Raw genomic sequence first — 16603 nt, forward strand, 5'->3', positions numbered from 1 at the left:
TCTTTCTCCCATACAGTTGTGACAAGCCAGTTTATTACAATTTATTAATAAGCTTTCCATATATACATAACAGGTTGAGACCAAGAATCAGTTCAAGGGAAAGTTTTCCACCCCTTCAATCTTCAGATCGGCAGCCCCTGGATACTGTTGGCAGAAAGTTTCAACATTTTGGCTTTACAGTAGCTACTGCAATCAGTTTTACAGCAAGAAAGCTCCACTGTAATCAGGTTTGAATTACTACTGGAATGAACTGACGCACTGGCTTACTGTTAAATGTTGTTAAAAAGAATTAAAAAATTAAAATATTTATAGTCCTTTTAATTCCAAGATTGTAATAAAAACAAAGTCTATTTTCTTTCTTTTTATTCATTTAATAACATTTAATTCAAGGTTCAACTATCACAAATGAGGGAGAAAAAATAACAAGGTTATATTTGCATTGCGTGTCTGCTGTGTGTGCGTGTGCTGGTGTGTGTCTGTGTGTTATTTATTTTGAGGTCTTCCACTCAAACCCCATGAGGTTCTGGAGGAAGGTGGTGACGTGTGAGTGTGTGTGTGTGTGTATATCTGAGTGTTATTTTGAGGTCTTCCACTCAAACCCCATGAGGTGCTGGAGGAAGGTGGTGCCGTGTGTGGTGTGTGTGTGTGTGTATCCGAGTGTTATTTTGAGGTCTTCCACTCAAACTCCATGAGGTGCTGGTGGAAGGTGATGACGTGTGTGTGTGTGTCTGAGTGTTATTTTGAGTCTTCCTGACCCATGAGTGCGGAGGAGGTGGTGCTTGTGTGTTGAGTGTGTTTTATGTTAGAGGTCTTCCACTCAAACTCCATGAGGTGCTGGAGGAAGGTGGTGCCCTGTGTGTGTGTGAGTGTGTGTGTCTGAGTGTTATTTATTTCGAGGTCTTCCACTCAAACTCCATGAGGTGCTGGAGGAAGGTGGTGACGTGTGAGTGTGTGTGTGTGTGTGTGTGTGTCTGAGTGTTATTTTGAGGTCTTCCACTCGAACTCCAGGAGGTTCTGGAGGAAGGTGGTGACGTGTGAGTGTGTGTGTGTGTGTGTGTGTGTCTGAGTGTTATTTTGAGGTCTTCCACTCAAACTCCATGAGGTGCTGGAGGAAGGTGGTGCCGTGTGTGTGTGTCTGTGTGTGTGTATCTGAGTGTTATTTTGAGGTCTTCCACTCGAACTCCATGAGGTTCTGGAGGAAGGTGGTGACGTGTGTGTGTGTCTGAGTGTTATTTTGAGGTCTTCCACTCGAACTCCATGAGGTGCTGGAGGAAGGTGGTGACGTGTGTGTGTGTCTGGGTGTTATTTATTTCGAGGTCTTCCACTCGAACTCCATGAGGTGCTGGAGGAAGGTGGTGACGTGTGTGTGTGTCTGAGTGTTATTTTGAGGTCTTCCACTCTGACTCCATGAGGTGCTGGAGGAAGGTGGTGACATGTTGTGTGTCTGAGTGTTATTTATTTCGAGGTCTTCCACTCGAACTCCATGAGTGCTGGAGGAAGGTGGTGACGTGTGTGTGTCTGAGTGTTATTTTGAGGTCTTCCACTCTGACTCCATGAGGTGCTGGAGGAAGGTGGTGACGTGTGTGTGTGTCTGAGTGTTATTTATTTCGAGGTCTTCCACTCGAACTCCATGAGGTGCTGGAGGAAGGTGGTGACGTGTGTGTGTGTCTGAGTGTTATTTATTTCGAGGTCTTCCACTCGAACTCCATGAGGTGCTGGAGGAAGGTGGTGACGTGTGTGTGTGTCTGAGTGTTATTTATTTCGAGGTCTTCCACTCGAACTCCATGAGGTGCTGGAGGAAGGTGGTGACGTGTGTGTGTGTCTGAGTGTTATTTCGAGGTCTTCCACTCTGACTCCATGAGGTGCTGGAGGAAGGTGGTGACGTGTGTGTGTGTGTGTCTGAGTGTGTGTGTGTGTGTGTGTGTGTGTGTGTGTCTGAGTGTTATTTTGAGGTCTTCCACTCGAACTCCATGAGGTGCTGGAGGAAGGTGGTGACGTGTGTGTGTGTGTGTCTGAGTGTGTGTGTGTGTGTGTGTCTGAGTGTTATTTCGAGGTCTTCCACTCTGACTCCATGAGGTGCTGGAGGAAGGTGGTGACGTGTGTGTGTGTGTGTCTGAGTGTGTGTGTGTGTGTGTGTGTGTGTGTGTGTATCTGAGTGTTATTTTGAGGTCTTCCACTCGAACTCCATGAGGAGCTGGAGGAAGGTGGTGACGTGCGGGTTGACGGCGGCGGCCTTCCGCTGCACGATCGTGCCCGACTTGCGGCTCACGCCCACTTTGGCCGTGCACTTAATCCCGTACTCCGGGTTTATCCTGGCGAAGAACCTGAGAAGGACGCCAGAGAGCACAGCCTCAGACAAAGACCCGAGTCTTAAAACGCAGAGCAGGGTCATCCCAAAAACAATTCAGCGGCTCGACAAACCTACAGAAGCCAGACACCATCCCTGCACTCCAACAACAACCATCGACTCCAATCACTTAATATGAAAGCGGCTAGACTGACAGATTGTCTTTATTGTTCACCAAATTAGTTTTGCTTGGGTCACTGTTCGATACCGTAACAAGACAACGGCAACGTTACATCAGTAAATAAAATGCTTTTAAAACGTTCATGACTATGTCAGTAGTATATGTTATAGACTCTATGTTCAGTCCCAAGTGTTCTTGGGGTGGTGGTGGGTGTTGGGTGGGGGGGGGGGGTGATTAAACAGTTAAAATGGCTTCCAGAGCAAGAGAAAAGTATGGAAGACCAAATGACAGACAGGCTGAGCAGTTCTGAAATAAATACGGATTAAATAGAGTAGAAATAAATACGAAAGAAAATGAATAGAAGAGCCAACGTGCAAAGTGTCCTTCGGAAATAAAAACATCATGAAATACATAAAAGAGACATAAAATAATAAAGAATAATTTATGCACGTAAAGTTGTTTAAGTGCCGCGCAGAAATGCTAAATGCTAACCTCTGTATGAGCTCCAGGGTGGCGCAGGCCGACTCCTGGTACTCTATGTTAAAGACGTAAAAGCAGCTGAAGAGGACGGTCAGGGCAGCTGCAAAATCTGATTGGCCGTCCAGCACGTAGGCCACTTTGCCCTCCATGCTAACCATCCACCGGGTCGCAGTGAGCAGGCTACTCCCTGAAACACGCAAGCATAAAGGACACTATTACAAACCAGTCACCGACTACTATTTCTCATGTACAAGAACACAATATAGTACTTTGTGGTTAGGGCTTGGCGACTATATGGGCGAGATAACTATCGCCTGCAATACCGGTCATAGCCACTGTGTGGTGTATTGCCTTTCTTTCAGTTGTTTTCGCTCTTTAATTATACCTGATGAGGGAGTAAACAACAAACAAGCCGTGTGAAATGCTTTGGGGAAAAAAATGTCACCACTGTTCATCTATTGAGTGACCATAAGACAGCCAATCAACAGACAAAAACACATCACATGGTCACATGGAAGCTGCACGACCTTGGTACAGATTTTCTGTCTCATCAGCTTCCAATAGATAACAGTAGTCATGTTTTTTTCTCCGGAAACATTGCACACAGCCTCTTTAGTTTGGTTGCCCATTCACCTCTTCAGGCATAATTTAAAAGAAAAAGATTAAATGAAAAGTAAAGAACTCTATGGTGAAAAAAGACTACTATTGCATTATTGTTGAGGTATATCGCCCAGCCCTAACTGTAGTCCTTTACTATCATAATAAACAAATAATTACCAAGCATGATGAGTCTTGGGCTGACTGGCAAAGTCAGCTGCTCCTCTATGTCCTCCTTTGTTGCAGTCGCCTACAAGAACACACAAAATGAAAGAGGAACACATATTCCCATGAATTAAGCAAGCTCTGAAAAAAACACACTCCTCATATTTGCATGAAACACTATCACAATTACATACATCAGTATCCACCACCGCAACCCTGACTTGGATTAAGCGGTTTAGAGGATGGACGGATGGTCTATCACCACTACTTACATCTGCTGAGAGGAAGAGAGAGTCCTCTTTCTCCTTGAAGCGTTTCATCACCAAAAGAATGGCAGCAATGGTGGTGAGGTTCTCGTCGGTCCCCCTGAAGTCCCCCTGCATCTCGCCGAGCAGACGCTGGACGTCCCGGCTCCACTTGGCCTTCTGGCTCTGAAAGAAGCTCACGATCCTCCTCCCCTTGGTCCGGAGGGCCTCGCTCAGACGGCTGTCCACGTCGACGCCGGTGAGGGTGTGGAAGTGCCAGCAGAGCCACCTCCGGGTGAAGAGGAACGGCCACCGCTCCCGGACCTCGCCGACGGTCGGAGGAGGGCACCCGTTGATCGTGCGCCGCTGGCAGACGTACGTCAGCCTCATGTGCTCGTCCACCTCCGCCACCGACGCGCCGTCGGGGCCCAAGCTGTGGAAAATGGCCGCCATGGTCCGCCTCTTGGCTTCGAGAGAGTCCGCCGTCTCCCCTTCCGGGAGCTCCTTGGGCTGCCAGTTGACGCACCCGTACCCGTCGACTCTGGAGCGCAGGCACCTGGCCGGCCTGCTGCCGCTCTCGCCGTCCTGGCCGGCGCCGGTTCTCCTGGGCCGGCGGATCCGGTGCACGAGGTTGTTCCTGTTCACGTGCTCCACCCGGGTCTTCAGCTGGGTGAGGAGGGAGTGGTACCCGCTGCCCAGCTTCTCCCCTTCCTCCGTCAGGTCCGCGAAGGTACCGGGGTGCCGCGCCACGATGGCTTTGGCTATTTCGGCGCAGGCAGCCCTGTTGGGGTTGGGGCAACACACGAGCATGGCGTCGACGGTGAGCCGGACCATCAGCCTCCGGTCGGCCGCTCTGGGCCGGTGACCTTTGGCCACGGCCTCCCGGAGGGTCGGGGGCATCCTCTCCCAGGGCACCTGGAAGTTGCTGACCCACGACGAGCTCACGTTCACCTGCGGTGGGCTGGCAGGTAAGGTAGCGGGACACACGGGAGGGGAGGGCGGTTCTCTCTTACATCCGCCGCGCGACTCCGAAGGCGGAGGAGACGACGAACAGCTCGGCAGAGCCTGTTCACCAACGGAATCTAAACATAGAAGATTAAAAACGTCAACTATCCGGGCTGAAAAGTCATTGTTGGGGGATGGGGGAGGAGATTCTCAACAGTCTTATCCGGAAAGGGAAAGCCTGTGTGGGTGCAGGTTTCGGTACAAGCCCAGTACAAGACACATCGATTCTACTCATCATGATCTTGACCAAAGACTAATTGAATTAACTGAATGAGGTGTTGCAAGTGCTGTGCTAAAACAAAAAAACTGCACCCACACCAGCTCTTTTCATATAAAACTGAGGACCCCTGATTTAAGGGTTTGGCAAAAATGCCACCCTAAGATGCCTCTGCTACCTCTCACCTCTTTCCTTGCAGGGCTGAAGAAATCTCTGGCACTGGATCGGCGTCAAGCAGTCTTGAATATCTTTCAGCCGCACATACTGAAGATCGCCACTGCTCTCTACTCCGACATTTCCCGTAAGGTGTTCCACCAAACAGCCCAGCTGCTCCGCCTCCAGCTCGGGCAGTGTTCTCTTAATGGCGGCTTGCACATCCTCCATCGCCGCTCGAAGGCTCTCCATGCCTACACAGGTTTGAGAGGACACTGAGTGGTGCAGGACAACGACAGAGACGCCTGACAACACTATAAAACTGGCAGCGTGTAGTAGTCACTCAAGACTGTCGGCAATGAAATAAGACAGCCACAAAATCAGGTTAGATATATTTCGCTAATCCAATTGATGAACTACTGATGTGCAATGTTAGCTTATGCAAGATACGTACCCAGTCCACTTGAGTTAAGCAGCTTCAAAATCTGAAATGGTCGATGAGTCGTTTAGGCACGGAAATAATTCACTGCCTAATTGTCGGCCCACAAGGAGGGCGGGGTGCAGTTCTCATATTTCATAAATCATAAATATTAATAATCATAGTTCTTTACAGTAGAAATTACAGCCAGGTTTTCCAGGGCAGTCATTTTCAGTTAGTAAGCCAACTGATTATGCCTGTTTCTGTTTGAATAAAGTGATTTAAAGTCTCGGACCATATTTAAATATAATAACTCTATAAATATATAAATTAAATATAAAAACCTGCCTGTTTTCAGTAGCCCTCCATGCAAGCTGTCCAGAGGTCACAGACACGTAAAGCGCAACGGAGTATCTGCATCTCCACAGTCGCAATGTAGAACATAATGCACTGATGAACTGCGGCAAGCCTTGACCCCAACTGCTGGGTCATATCAGTGGACAGAATAACCCCAAATACAGTAGACTGGGTCACTGTTATCCAGCGTGAAATTTCCATTTAAGTTAAAATGTCAGTTTACGGTTACCAAAATGTGTACTGTGAAAGGATTAATTTCACCAAACCGTCAGAGCAAAATACATTTTTATTGGCATGTTTTAACATATTTCACTAATAAATAATATTAGAAGTCCTCACACATTGTATTGCCTGAAAAAGAGAACAGAAAAACATTTTGAACTAATGAACTAATCAGCAGAAATAAAATTCAGCAGAGCGCGGACGTTTGGGGCCGGTTTTCCGGGAGTGATTCCGTACACGGCGTGCTGCAGGAATTCCCAGGTGGGAGCGCAGGGCTTCGGGAAGCCGACGTCAAAGCAGAGGAAAGCTTTGAAGCAGAAGTCAACCGCACTGAGCAGCGCCCCCTGCTGGAGGGCCTGTCCGTGGACGATGGCGAACGTCTGCACGCCGCCCAGCTGCAAGACGAAGGGGTACGGCCTCTCCACCTCCGCGCGCCTCAGGTAGTCCGTCATGTTCGTGTTGGCCTTTCGACAAAAAGGAAATTAAAACTCGTAACTCGAGGGAGTCGTTTAAACCTCATTACATTTCCCCCACCATGACCTTAAAACGGACGACTTTCCAGCTTAGCTAATCGTCGTTTAACTGTGAAACAAGCAAGAACCTGGACCGTTTGAGAGATTTCCGAGAGCTTTTTTCTGAAATACAGCAGAATGGCAGATAAACTTGACGCTATGAATGTGAGGGTCTTAAATCCACACATCCTTACTCACTGGTTTCCAGTCGATGAAGCATTTCTTGGCCTCCTCCAAACTCGGCCGGCTCATCTTCCTACCAGTCTTAAAGGCAGGAGGGGGCAAGATGGTGGGTAGCAACTTTAAAGCAAGATCCCCCACTGCAAAAAAAAAAAAAAACTATACGATAAAATATTTCTAAATCACATATTATATACAACATAAGATTTTAATTCTGGTCATGTGGGAAAATTACAGAGAAACTGCTTTTAAATGAAATAACATTCACCTGTGGAACTGTCTTGTATGAATTCCTCTATCCTCTTTTCCTTTGTGGCAAACAGAAGGATTTTCTCCGCAAATACTGGCACCCATCTTTCGAACAGTTTGTCAGCATAACCGTCATATAAAATACCGAAATCCTGGGAGATCTTTGGCATAGGGAGAAAATGGGAAAACAATTTTATTGTTTAATTAAGGTTACATTTTTCATAATTTATCATTTATTTTTATAACCTGTTTTAACTCTATTTAACTCAAGAAAAGCTATTGTGACTCAATAGCTCACTAGACTCATGGTTAATTATAAAGTAAGCAAGCTGTAATTATAAAGCAAGCAAGCTTGCAGTTTGCATCTGTGGTGTAATGTAAAACAGGGCAGCATTCCCCAACATGGCCAGACAAAAACTAAGCTATTTGCCATTAGAACAGATTTTCCAAATCATGCATCTCTGTAGCCTAGTTCCTTGAATATCATACCATCCCAGGAGTGGCCAGCAAGTGTGGATACTCCTGCAAGATTTCTCCGATTGACTTTGCCCCGTTCTGTCGGATCCAGTTCGCCCGGTGAACGGCCGTTTCCCGCATGTACTCCTGGACCCGGCCGAGCGGCTCGGCGTGGTGCTTCAACCATTCCTTCATCTGGAAAGCTCTCTCCGAAGAAACGCTGGTCTCTGTCGGGAGAACAGCTCCAAACAGTCAGAAATAACAGCGCTCCGCGTCGTAGCGGCTGGTTGCAGTTGTTGTTGTTGTTGTCGCAATAGTAATAAATTAAATTTCGGAAGGAAAGGTGTTACCTGGAAGCGCCACGCTCCCGCTCGGTCGGTCCTCTTCCGCCCGACCGCTACAGGACCGCTCTCTGCTCTGCCGCCGAATTCGCTTTCGAATGTTCCGCAACCGCTCTTCCAAATAGCCGGTAGCGGGGTGGTGGTGTTTGCCTTGGCTGTACCACGCCTCCTGAAACATCGGCATATTTCAACCGTCGGGTTTCATTGCTTTATTCCCCTGAACATAACATCTGTTGAGAAACTACACAGCGTTCTAAATATCCGTTTTTTTTTATTTTATTTTAAATTTGTTTAGAACGGACTTGCACTCACATAGCCGTCACCCTCGGGATCCTTCAAGCAAGGAAACTCCGTCACAAGGGATGCTGCAAGCACCTTCTTTATTTGAGATGTCGGCCTAAAACGACAAAAAAAAAATGCCGTAAAAAAAAACGTTTATTTATCCATGTATTTTTAAAATCGCATTAAAAATTAATGAACGTCGTTGAACTTTTACTCACGTTTCGCCAAATCTCTCCATGAGGTGCCACACGAGAATTCTCACCATCTGGTTCTTCTTCTGTTGGTTGAGGCAGTGGTCTTCATCCAGGCTTCTAACGATAGACTCTCCCTCTGCATGGGACAGCAGAATCTCTCTGATATTCTAAAACACATAACGAGGGACTGCCTTCACTGGACGTTTTTCATTTTTGGTTCGGGGGACTTGTATACAAAAATTGAAAGGTTAGGGGTACATTTGATCTTACGTACAAATGTCGGCACATTTTCAAAAGGCATAACTGTCCAGTGGGAAGAGACTGCCTTTCCGTTATTGTGTTCTGTTTCTGCAGATATTGACCCTACAGTAAAAACATACAAAAACAAACAAATCGACATTATTAACAGACGTAGGTCTACTGCACCAGGTGACCACACAACTTCATCTATGAAATATAAATAAAATCAGATTCTACATTTTGGACAGATAACTGTGATCCATGAGGTTTGAAACGATTGTTTCCATATAGCACATATATTCACTCACTGGCCACTTGATTTGGTAAACCTTTATTTGGTTAACGCAAGCAACGCAAAGAGTCTCAGCAAATCACGTGGCAGCAACGCAATATATACAGCATGCAGACACGGTGAAGAGGTTTGATTGTTGTTCAACCAAACATTAGAGTGGGCGAGATGCATGATCTAAGCAACTCTGGCAGCATGGTGTAAACAGGATGAATCCATGGATCCACCCTGACAAGTGTCTCCAGAGCATGGCAGTGGTAGTGGTGTAATGGTGTGAGGAATGTTTTCTTGGCACAAAATGGGCCCCCTGAATACCAAGTGAGCATCATTTCAATGCCACAGCATATCTAACTAAGCATTGTTGCTGACCATGTGCATCTCTTTATGGCCAGCAGGACAATGCACCATGCCACAAAGCACACATCATCTCAAGCTGGTTCCACAAACATGGCAATGACTTCAGTTCACACCAGTGGCCCTCACAGTCCCCGGATCGCAGCCCAATAGAGCCCCTTTGGGATGAGGTGGAAAGGGAGGTTTGCAGCATGAAAGTGTGGCCAAAAAATCTAAAAGAACTGCGTGATGTTATGGAGTCAGGATGGACCAAAATCCCTAAGAAACGCTTCCAGCACCCTGTTGAGTCCATGCCTCAAAGTATTCAGGCTGTTCTGGGGGCAAAAGGAGGTCCTAACCCGGTACTAGATAGGTGTACCTCATAAAGTGGCCAGTGAGTGTATATCAATGCTTAGATTCCACTGAAATTACCAAACGCTTTGCTTAACCATCACATATATGGTGGAGCTCTCCTTTAGAAATGATTTGTAGAACATGTGTACTCACATATTATATACCGTAGTCCGAGAATGCAAAACCAAATCTTGTATCTTCAGCTGCAGTACGGACCAAGCGACATTTTGTTGACATTAGAAACCATTCTGAAATGTCAGCTGCAGTCAAGTGGGGTTTTTTTAAAACGATGCACCGTATAAAATATGTCAAGACTGTGTGAGCCTCAAATTTAATTTAAAGTAAAATATTCATGTGTTTGGCATTCTAACACAAATGTCAACGGCCCACTTGTTTTGAGAGACGCAGAAAATGTTTAAATGAAAGATTCTATAATTCAGCTGAAATTCAAAGGGGCATTCGTCATTCTTGCTGAACAACTCCAGCGTGAAAGAATGAGGAGATCAAACAAATGACTAACATCAAGAGCCTCAACATACGGGACTGGTGTTACAAAGAAGGCAAAATAAAAATTGCCAGAACCTGCTACTGCTTGCTTGATTCCAAGCAACTAACTCAATCAATGAATCCAAAGATAAGACATTCCTTATAAATTCCGCGTGGAGGTTCACTTGGATATGAGCATTGCAAATATATCATCACTCAAATTTTTAATTCTGCTTCATTTACTTTTTCGGAAGATTGGACAGAAATGGTTTTTTTTGCTTTGTTTTTTTTGATGGCATAATACCTTCGAAACCCTTTTTCCTGAAATCCTTCACAATTGAACAGAAGGGTGCTCTATCTTCTGCAAACACATGTTTGCGAGCACAAATAAAACAATGCCAGAAAGATAACGCTGTACCACAGAATCATCCAAAAGTTCGACGCAGCAGATCTGCAAATGGCTGTTTTTATGGCTAAGAAGCACGAAGGCAGCAGTCGTGTTTTGCGTCAAAGCACTTCATCAGGAAATACGCCGCAGGCCAAATTTGGCATCGGCCGGGGATGACAGTGTGCCGCGGCATCACGCGGTGCGTTTCCGCGGTTACTGTGCCGGGTGGGCAGACATCCGTGTGATGTTCTCGGTTTCAGGTGCAGTTATGATTAGGCCCCGTAGGCATATCCTTTTGCAGTGTTTCGAAACCAGCTACAGTTCTCAGTTCTTTGTTTGAACATTAGTACCGACATTGCTCTCCAAACACACTGGTACTGTACTTCCCATTTACACACGGTGGCTTATATTTTGCGTGAGAACTGCACTTTTAATATCAGTCAGCAGTAAGGATAAGGATCGGCACTGAACATTACTGGCACCAGCAGCACATGGCGAGCTAAGATGCTGTGTGTGTGTGCTGTTAGTAAGGTACTGAAACTCTCAGTACACAAATCACACATTGCCAGCATACATCAGGCGGACCAATCAGTTTAAGGTTTACAATCAAAGACAGTTAATTTAAAGGCCGGCGTCCCAGATCATTCACTCCAGAGCAGGGTTTGATTGTTCTGGCAAAGCTTCTTCTGCACACAGTCTAACTGGACAGCAACATTAGCAAAATACAAATACATGGGACAAAATCAATATGAGAAGAGCGCACAGATTTCATACAATTCACATCATTTCACCATATTGCCCACTGTTCCCAGACTTTTTCAAAAAAATAAAAAATGAAAGGCAGTTTGTGTTAGTACCTCATTGGTTATAAATCTTATTCATTAAAGGGCCCAACTGCATCATGGAACTGCAAGCAATACAAGAATACTTTTACCACCATCTTCATTTTGTTTTGCAATAACATGATATTGATTTTTTCCCCCCCAAAGAAACAAAGAGTTGTGTGTCTGTGTGTGCATCATCGGAGAGAAACAGTTTAATGTGTTGGCACTTAAAGCAGTTGCTACCATTTTATGAACGTAACCCGAATGATAATTCTTGAGATTAAGCTGGTGATTTGAGCCTCAACTAATAGAAGGAAGCTCATTCTCTATTCCTTCATCTGAAACACAGAAAACGTAGCCTAATAGCGGAGGAAATGACCATATGTACAGTCACTGCCATCATTTACAAAGGTGATATTTAATATTGCTATTCCTACTGAACACAGGACCCTGAGATCCTGCATGAACCTCAGATTGTAAACGACGCTGTGCAAAATAATGATTGTCTGACTTTCAGAGCTAGGCCCAGCTGTTCTGAAAGCTGGTGATTGTTTAAAAATGACGGGTCTTTGTGTATAAAGAGGAAACGCTCCTACAGAACAGTGCTTTCACACCACAGTAACGCATGCGGTAGTAAAGGGTTCCTCAGTCCTGAGCTTCAGAAACTCACAGAAAAGCACACCTGGGGTGCCAGTTCTTCCGCTTGCCTTCTGAGTTAGAACAGGAAGGGGTTAGGGCTCAATGAAGGCTTACAGACAAACTCAGTGAGCTGCTTTGATCCCACTTCCTCTCAGTTAAATTTGTAACTACTTCTGCGTCACAATAAGTAATGTGAAGTGGGTGGGTGGGTGGGGGGGGTGGGTACTGACCTAATCTTTCAGTGCAAATATTTTGTTAACCTGCAGATTTTTTTATGCCAGAAAATTTTAAGATGGCTTATGCCCTCTATGACTTTTCTAATCATTTTTTTCATTGACTGAGAACAGATCTAAATAAGTCAAAAGAAAGGCACAGATCTCAAATTTTATCACATTAGCTTGGAGCCACGCCTCTGGGATCAGCAGTAAAGGAAAGCGCAGAACTGACCACATGCAAGCACAGTCACGCAATAAGAGGAGAACACAGGCCACTTATCAACTTATCATGTGAAGATGGTGCACATCAAACATGTCTACATAGGAAACGACTACACCAACACATCTTCTTACTGCCTTTTTCTTAACCTTTCTCCAGTGTTCGTTATAGTGTTCACGGCCAAATTTGGCCGGTCTGTTTTAACCGCTCTTATATTAACACAAAACCATAAATCATCACCAAATTTTGTTTAACACCTTTTTAAGCTGTGAAACAATGTCTCCAACTAGTGGTTAACATGAGTAACTGCAGTAAATATACAAAGAACAGACACCGAAAATGTATTTCTAAATGAACATTTACGGTAAAAAAAACAAATAAATTCGAAACATAGAGACCATATGAACAGAACATTAACATGAACAGTCCTCTGTGAGTGTGAGTGTGAGTGTGTGTGTGTGTGTGTTCACGCACATAAGTGGCAATGTATGATCAGTTTGGAGTGTGTCTTGCAAACGTAGGCATGGCATTTGTGGCATGTGTGGCTGGTTTTATTGTCTCTAGGGGCACAGAGCTTGCACCTCTTCCTTTTCTGTCCTTGTCCTCGTTGGGGGAGAGCGGTTGGGGGAGCGGCTGGGGGCTGCACACTCCTCACCAGACTGGCAGAGGCTGGTGTGCGGGGAAGCTTCTGACGCCGTTGAATTAGAGGAGTCACCAAAGCTTTATATATGGGGTCTGTGAGAAGATATGATACATTGTTTAGTCTGAAAGGTGTGGTTCACGTGGGGGGGATGGGCACATAAGCCCATTGAGAACCAACCCCCCTCTGTGTGTGTGTGCAAGAAGGAGGGGGGGGTGAATGTGTGTGGGGGGGCGGGTGGGGCAGTGGGATGGATGAAAGGGTGGGGGGCAGATGGGTGGGGGGTGAGGGGGTTGTGGTTGTGGATGTGTGGGTGAGTGGGTGTGTGTATGGGGATGCTTTCCATCTGCTGGATGAACATAATATAGTTTTACCCATTAATTTTCTATGGCGGTCATTTTAGATCCGGAACACCACAGATGTAACAAAGTTGACTAAACCACTCAAAATTCAAAGAAAGTGGTGATCAGCAATTTTATATGTTCAAATGCCTAGTGTGGAGGAAAACATAAGGTCTTGAGGCAATCAGATGAAAAACACAATATTTATGATTTATGAAAAGTTGTAAATCTGTCTGATTTGACCCGAACACTGGAGGAAGGTTTTGAACAGCATGGACAAGGTAATTATATTAGCAATATTATTTTCTACTGTCGGACAGTTTGGCATAAAATAGCCATTTAATGTAAGTTGCGGGGTAAAAACACAGGGAAAACTCAGGGAATGCCATTCTCCATATATACTATTAATCCTCTGATGATGTGCCGGAGTCTTTTTCAGCTTGACATTGCTATCACACAACGCAGACCATCAACAGCACACACTATACCCACACTGTTTGGCAGTTTATCCTGAACTGTTAATCAGTCTTTGTGAAAGGGCTACATTGTGGGCTCAACATAACTCAGGTCATCTATCCATCCATCCATCCATCCAGCCATTTTCTTCAGTGAAGCACTCAATAGAGCCTTATACTCTGGATGTTTTTTTTTTTTAAGTGGAAAAACAAAAAACAGACCTGGTTGTAAAAGCGATGATGTCTGGGAGTCAACGTGCGCCCCCTGGTGGCTGAAGCTGGTGCACGCGGTGCACAGTGACCCGACAGACACAGGCATCTTTCCACAAGCGGAGCAGCACGAATCAGTCTGCAGAGAACACCACATAGATCACCATGGTAAAACTGGTTCTTGTTTAAAATGCTATAAACATACACTGTATAACCAAAAGTATCTGGACACCCCTTGGTCTGTGGCTGTTTTTCATGGTTTGAGCTAGGCCCCATAATTCCAGTGAAGGCAAATCTCACAAATTAGCTAAGGTGGAGAGGGAGAGAACTTTTTATTAGCCAGTTAAATCAGGGGATGAATAGGTGGCAAGTTTGAGAGAGCCAGGTTGGGAATTTAGCCAAGACACCAGGGAATGTACTCTTTGTGACAAGTGTCATGGGTTCTTTAATGACCACAGTGAGTCTGGACTGTGGTTTAACGTCACATCCGAAAGATGGCATCTCCTACAGCACAGTGTCCCCATCATCCGCACTAGGGTTAATTCAACCAGAGGGAAGATTGCCCCCTGCTGGCCCACCAACACCACTTGCAGCAGCAACTTAGTTTTCCCAGGTGGTCTCCCATCAAAGTATTAACCAAGCCCACACCTGCTTAGCTTCAGCCATTCGGCAGGAACAGGGTGCATGATGGTATGGCTAGTGGATAAACATACTCCGCTTAAATATACAAAAGGCTATACATCCAAAATTAATAACATTACGGTTAAGGAAAATTGAGAGAAGTTCATAGACATATCGAAACGCTCTTCTCAACGCCATATTCATACAATATAGTACCACTATTGGATAATTCAGGCTGACGTTTGCGGTAACGATAAAAACTTTCACAAACCTCGGGGATCTCCCGTTTGACCTGGATGGGCTGGGTCTGCGTTATCCTTGCTTCAGAACTTGAGTTTTCTCCATCTCGCCACAAATCGCAGTTCCAACGCTGCTCGAAGTCTCGATCCTCGGAATGGCTGTCACCATCCTGTTTATCTGCATTCGGACAGTCCTTGATCACTATTTGGCTTGCCAGCTAAATTACACCTGATCAATAACTTGACGAGGACTGACAATTACTGTACCTTGGAAAGGAAACTGAAGCGTAATTAAGATTTCATCGTTTACATTTAGATGAACTTTGAAAGTCTTGTAATGCCATTATACATAGGCTACATAAGTGACAGTTGCAAGAAAAGTTTCGCTATTTGCTAGCCATTTATTTTCTTCGTGTCGGCTAGCTCTGCGACCACTGTGTTTAGTCTATTTCGCTATAGAGCGTCCATGCGTTCATTATGGCATGCTGAACTCCAGCCAGCTAGCTAGTCTACCATGCCACGAAAGTTAGATCTGCTTACCCGTTACAGCCGTTGACGTCTTTGTCACATTTTCATTATCGCTGGAAACAAAGTGTCCGAATACGTCGATGGTACCAGAGCAAAGGTGTTCATCCCAAGTCTCAAACTCCGTCTTGTTGCTTCCACTGTTTGCACTGTATTCCTCCTCCGTTTCTGGCGTTTTACCTGCTTGCTGCAGTTTGAGTTTTGATGCACAGACTTCCATCTCGCGTTGTGTCACATTGATAGAGTGAATTTCAGATAAACTGGTTTCGAATAACTTTGTTATTTCGCAGACTGCGTTTTTAAGCAAAACATCCATAATCGAAGCGAGTTGGTTTTGAAAAGTGATCACGGATTCGTGAGACATTGACATTTTGCAGAAATAGTGGACTCGATTGATGATGACAAACAATGCAGATTACCTGGTGGCTAATCCGGAAGGACTTTTTTTTACTAAAACAAGAAGGCCTTCCGTTTAACAAACAGCACGACAGTAGAGGACGCTTTCATCTAACTGTGAAAAGAAATCATAAAGTTAATATGATACATTAATTACATTATTATTGTCCACAACAGATTGCATTTACTTCACGAAGATTAGTTGACCTACAATCTGGTTGCTCTAACGTAACATACGGTACGTTTGTAAACCAAACGTTTTAAGTTAGCCAAAATGCATGGACCATCGGTACAGCATAGATCCGAAGGAAATCCTCGATGCCAATTCTACTTCCGGTCCTCACAAGAGTGTACACGTCAAAATACGAGTCCGTTTTCCTACAATAAATGTGAACAGTATGCTCGTGAATTGTAACTAATTAAAAGCACAAATAAAACAGGATTTAAGCTTTTTTCTACAAATGCTATTGATAAAACCATTTAAAACTGTTACATTTAAATAGAGCAATGTCATACGTGGGATTATATGTCTGGAAAAAACAGTGCATTTTCATTAATTTAAAGATTTTCCATGTTTATTGTGCCAACACCTAGGCCTACTTACTTTGAAGCTCACATATTTACATATAGTCTCCTTTTTTTTTAAA

The 16603-nt window shown here is 44.8% G+C and overlaps 1 protein-coding gene across 2 annotated transcripts; it reads right to left on the bottom strand.

The window, feature by feature from the left end:
• Positions 1–808: 808 nt before the first annotated feature.
• Positions 809–16342, bottom strand: zgc:113210 (uncharacterized protein LOC541387 homolog). Of its 2 annotated transcripts, XM_064297295.1 has the most exons (11): positions 15576–16281; positions 15068–15213; positions 14188–14314; positions 8816–8904; positions 8566–8708; positions 8378–8462; positions 8075–8234; positions 7758–7951; positions 7288–7429; positions 7038–7159; positions 6374–6791 (listed from the first exon to the last, which is right to left on the bottom strand). In XM_064297295.1, exons 1-11 carry the CDS (start codon positions 15928–15930, stop codon positions 6495–6497), a joined length of 1860 nt encoding a protein of 619 aa, XP_064153365.1. In that variant the 5' UTR covers positions 15931–16281; the 3' UTR covers positions 6374–6494. The 2 variants fall into 2 exon arrangements, with proteins under 2 accessions (XP_064153364.1, XP_064153365.1); XM_064297294.1 differs by lacking the exons at positions 6374–6791; positions 7038–7159; positions 7288–7429; ... (3 more) ...; positions 8566–8708; positions 8816–8904 and adding exons at positions 809–2324; positions 2961–3135; positions 3726–3795; positions 3983–5037; positions 5363–5584 and having other exon boundaries at positions 15576–16342.
• Positions 16343–16603: the final 261 nt, after the last annotated feature.

This window comes from Anguilla rostrata, chromosome 10, assembly GCF_018555375.3.
Source record: "Anguilla rostrata isolate EN2019 chromosome 10, ASM1855537v3, whole genome shotgun sequence".
Taxonomy (NCBI): domain Eukaryota; kingdom Metazoa; phylum Chordata; class Actinopteri; order Anguilliformes; family Anguillidae; genus Anguilla; species Anguilla rostrata.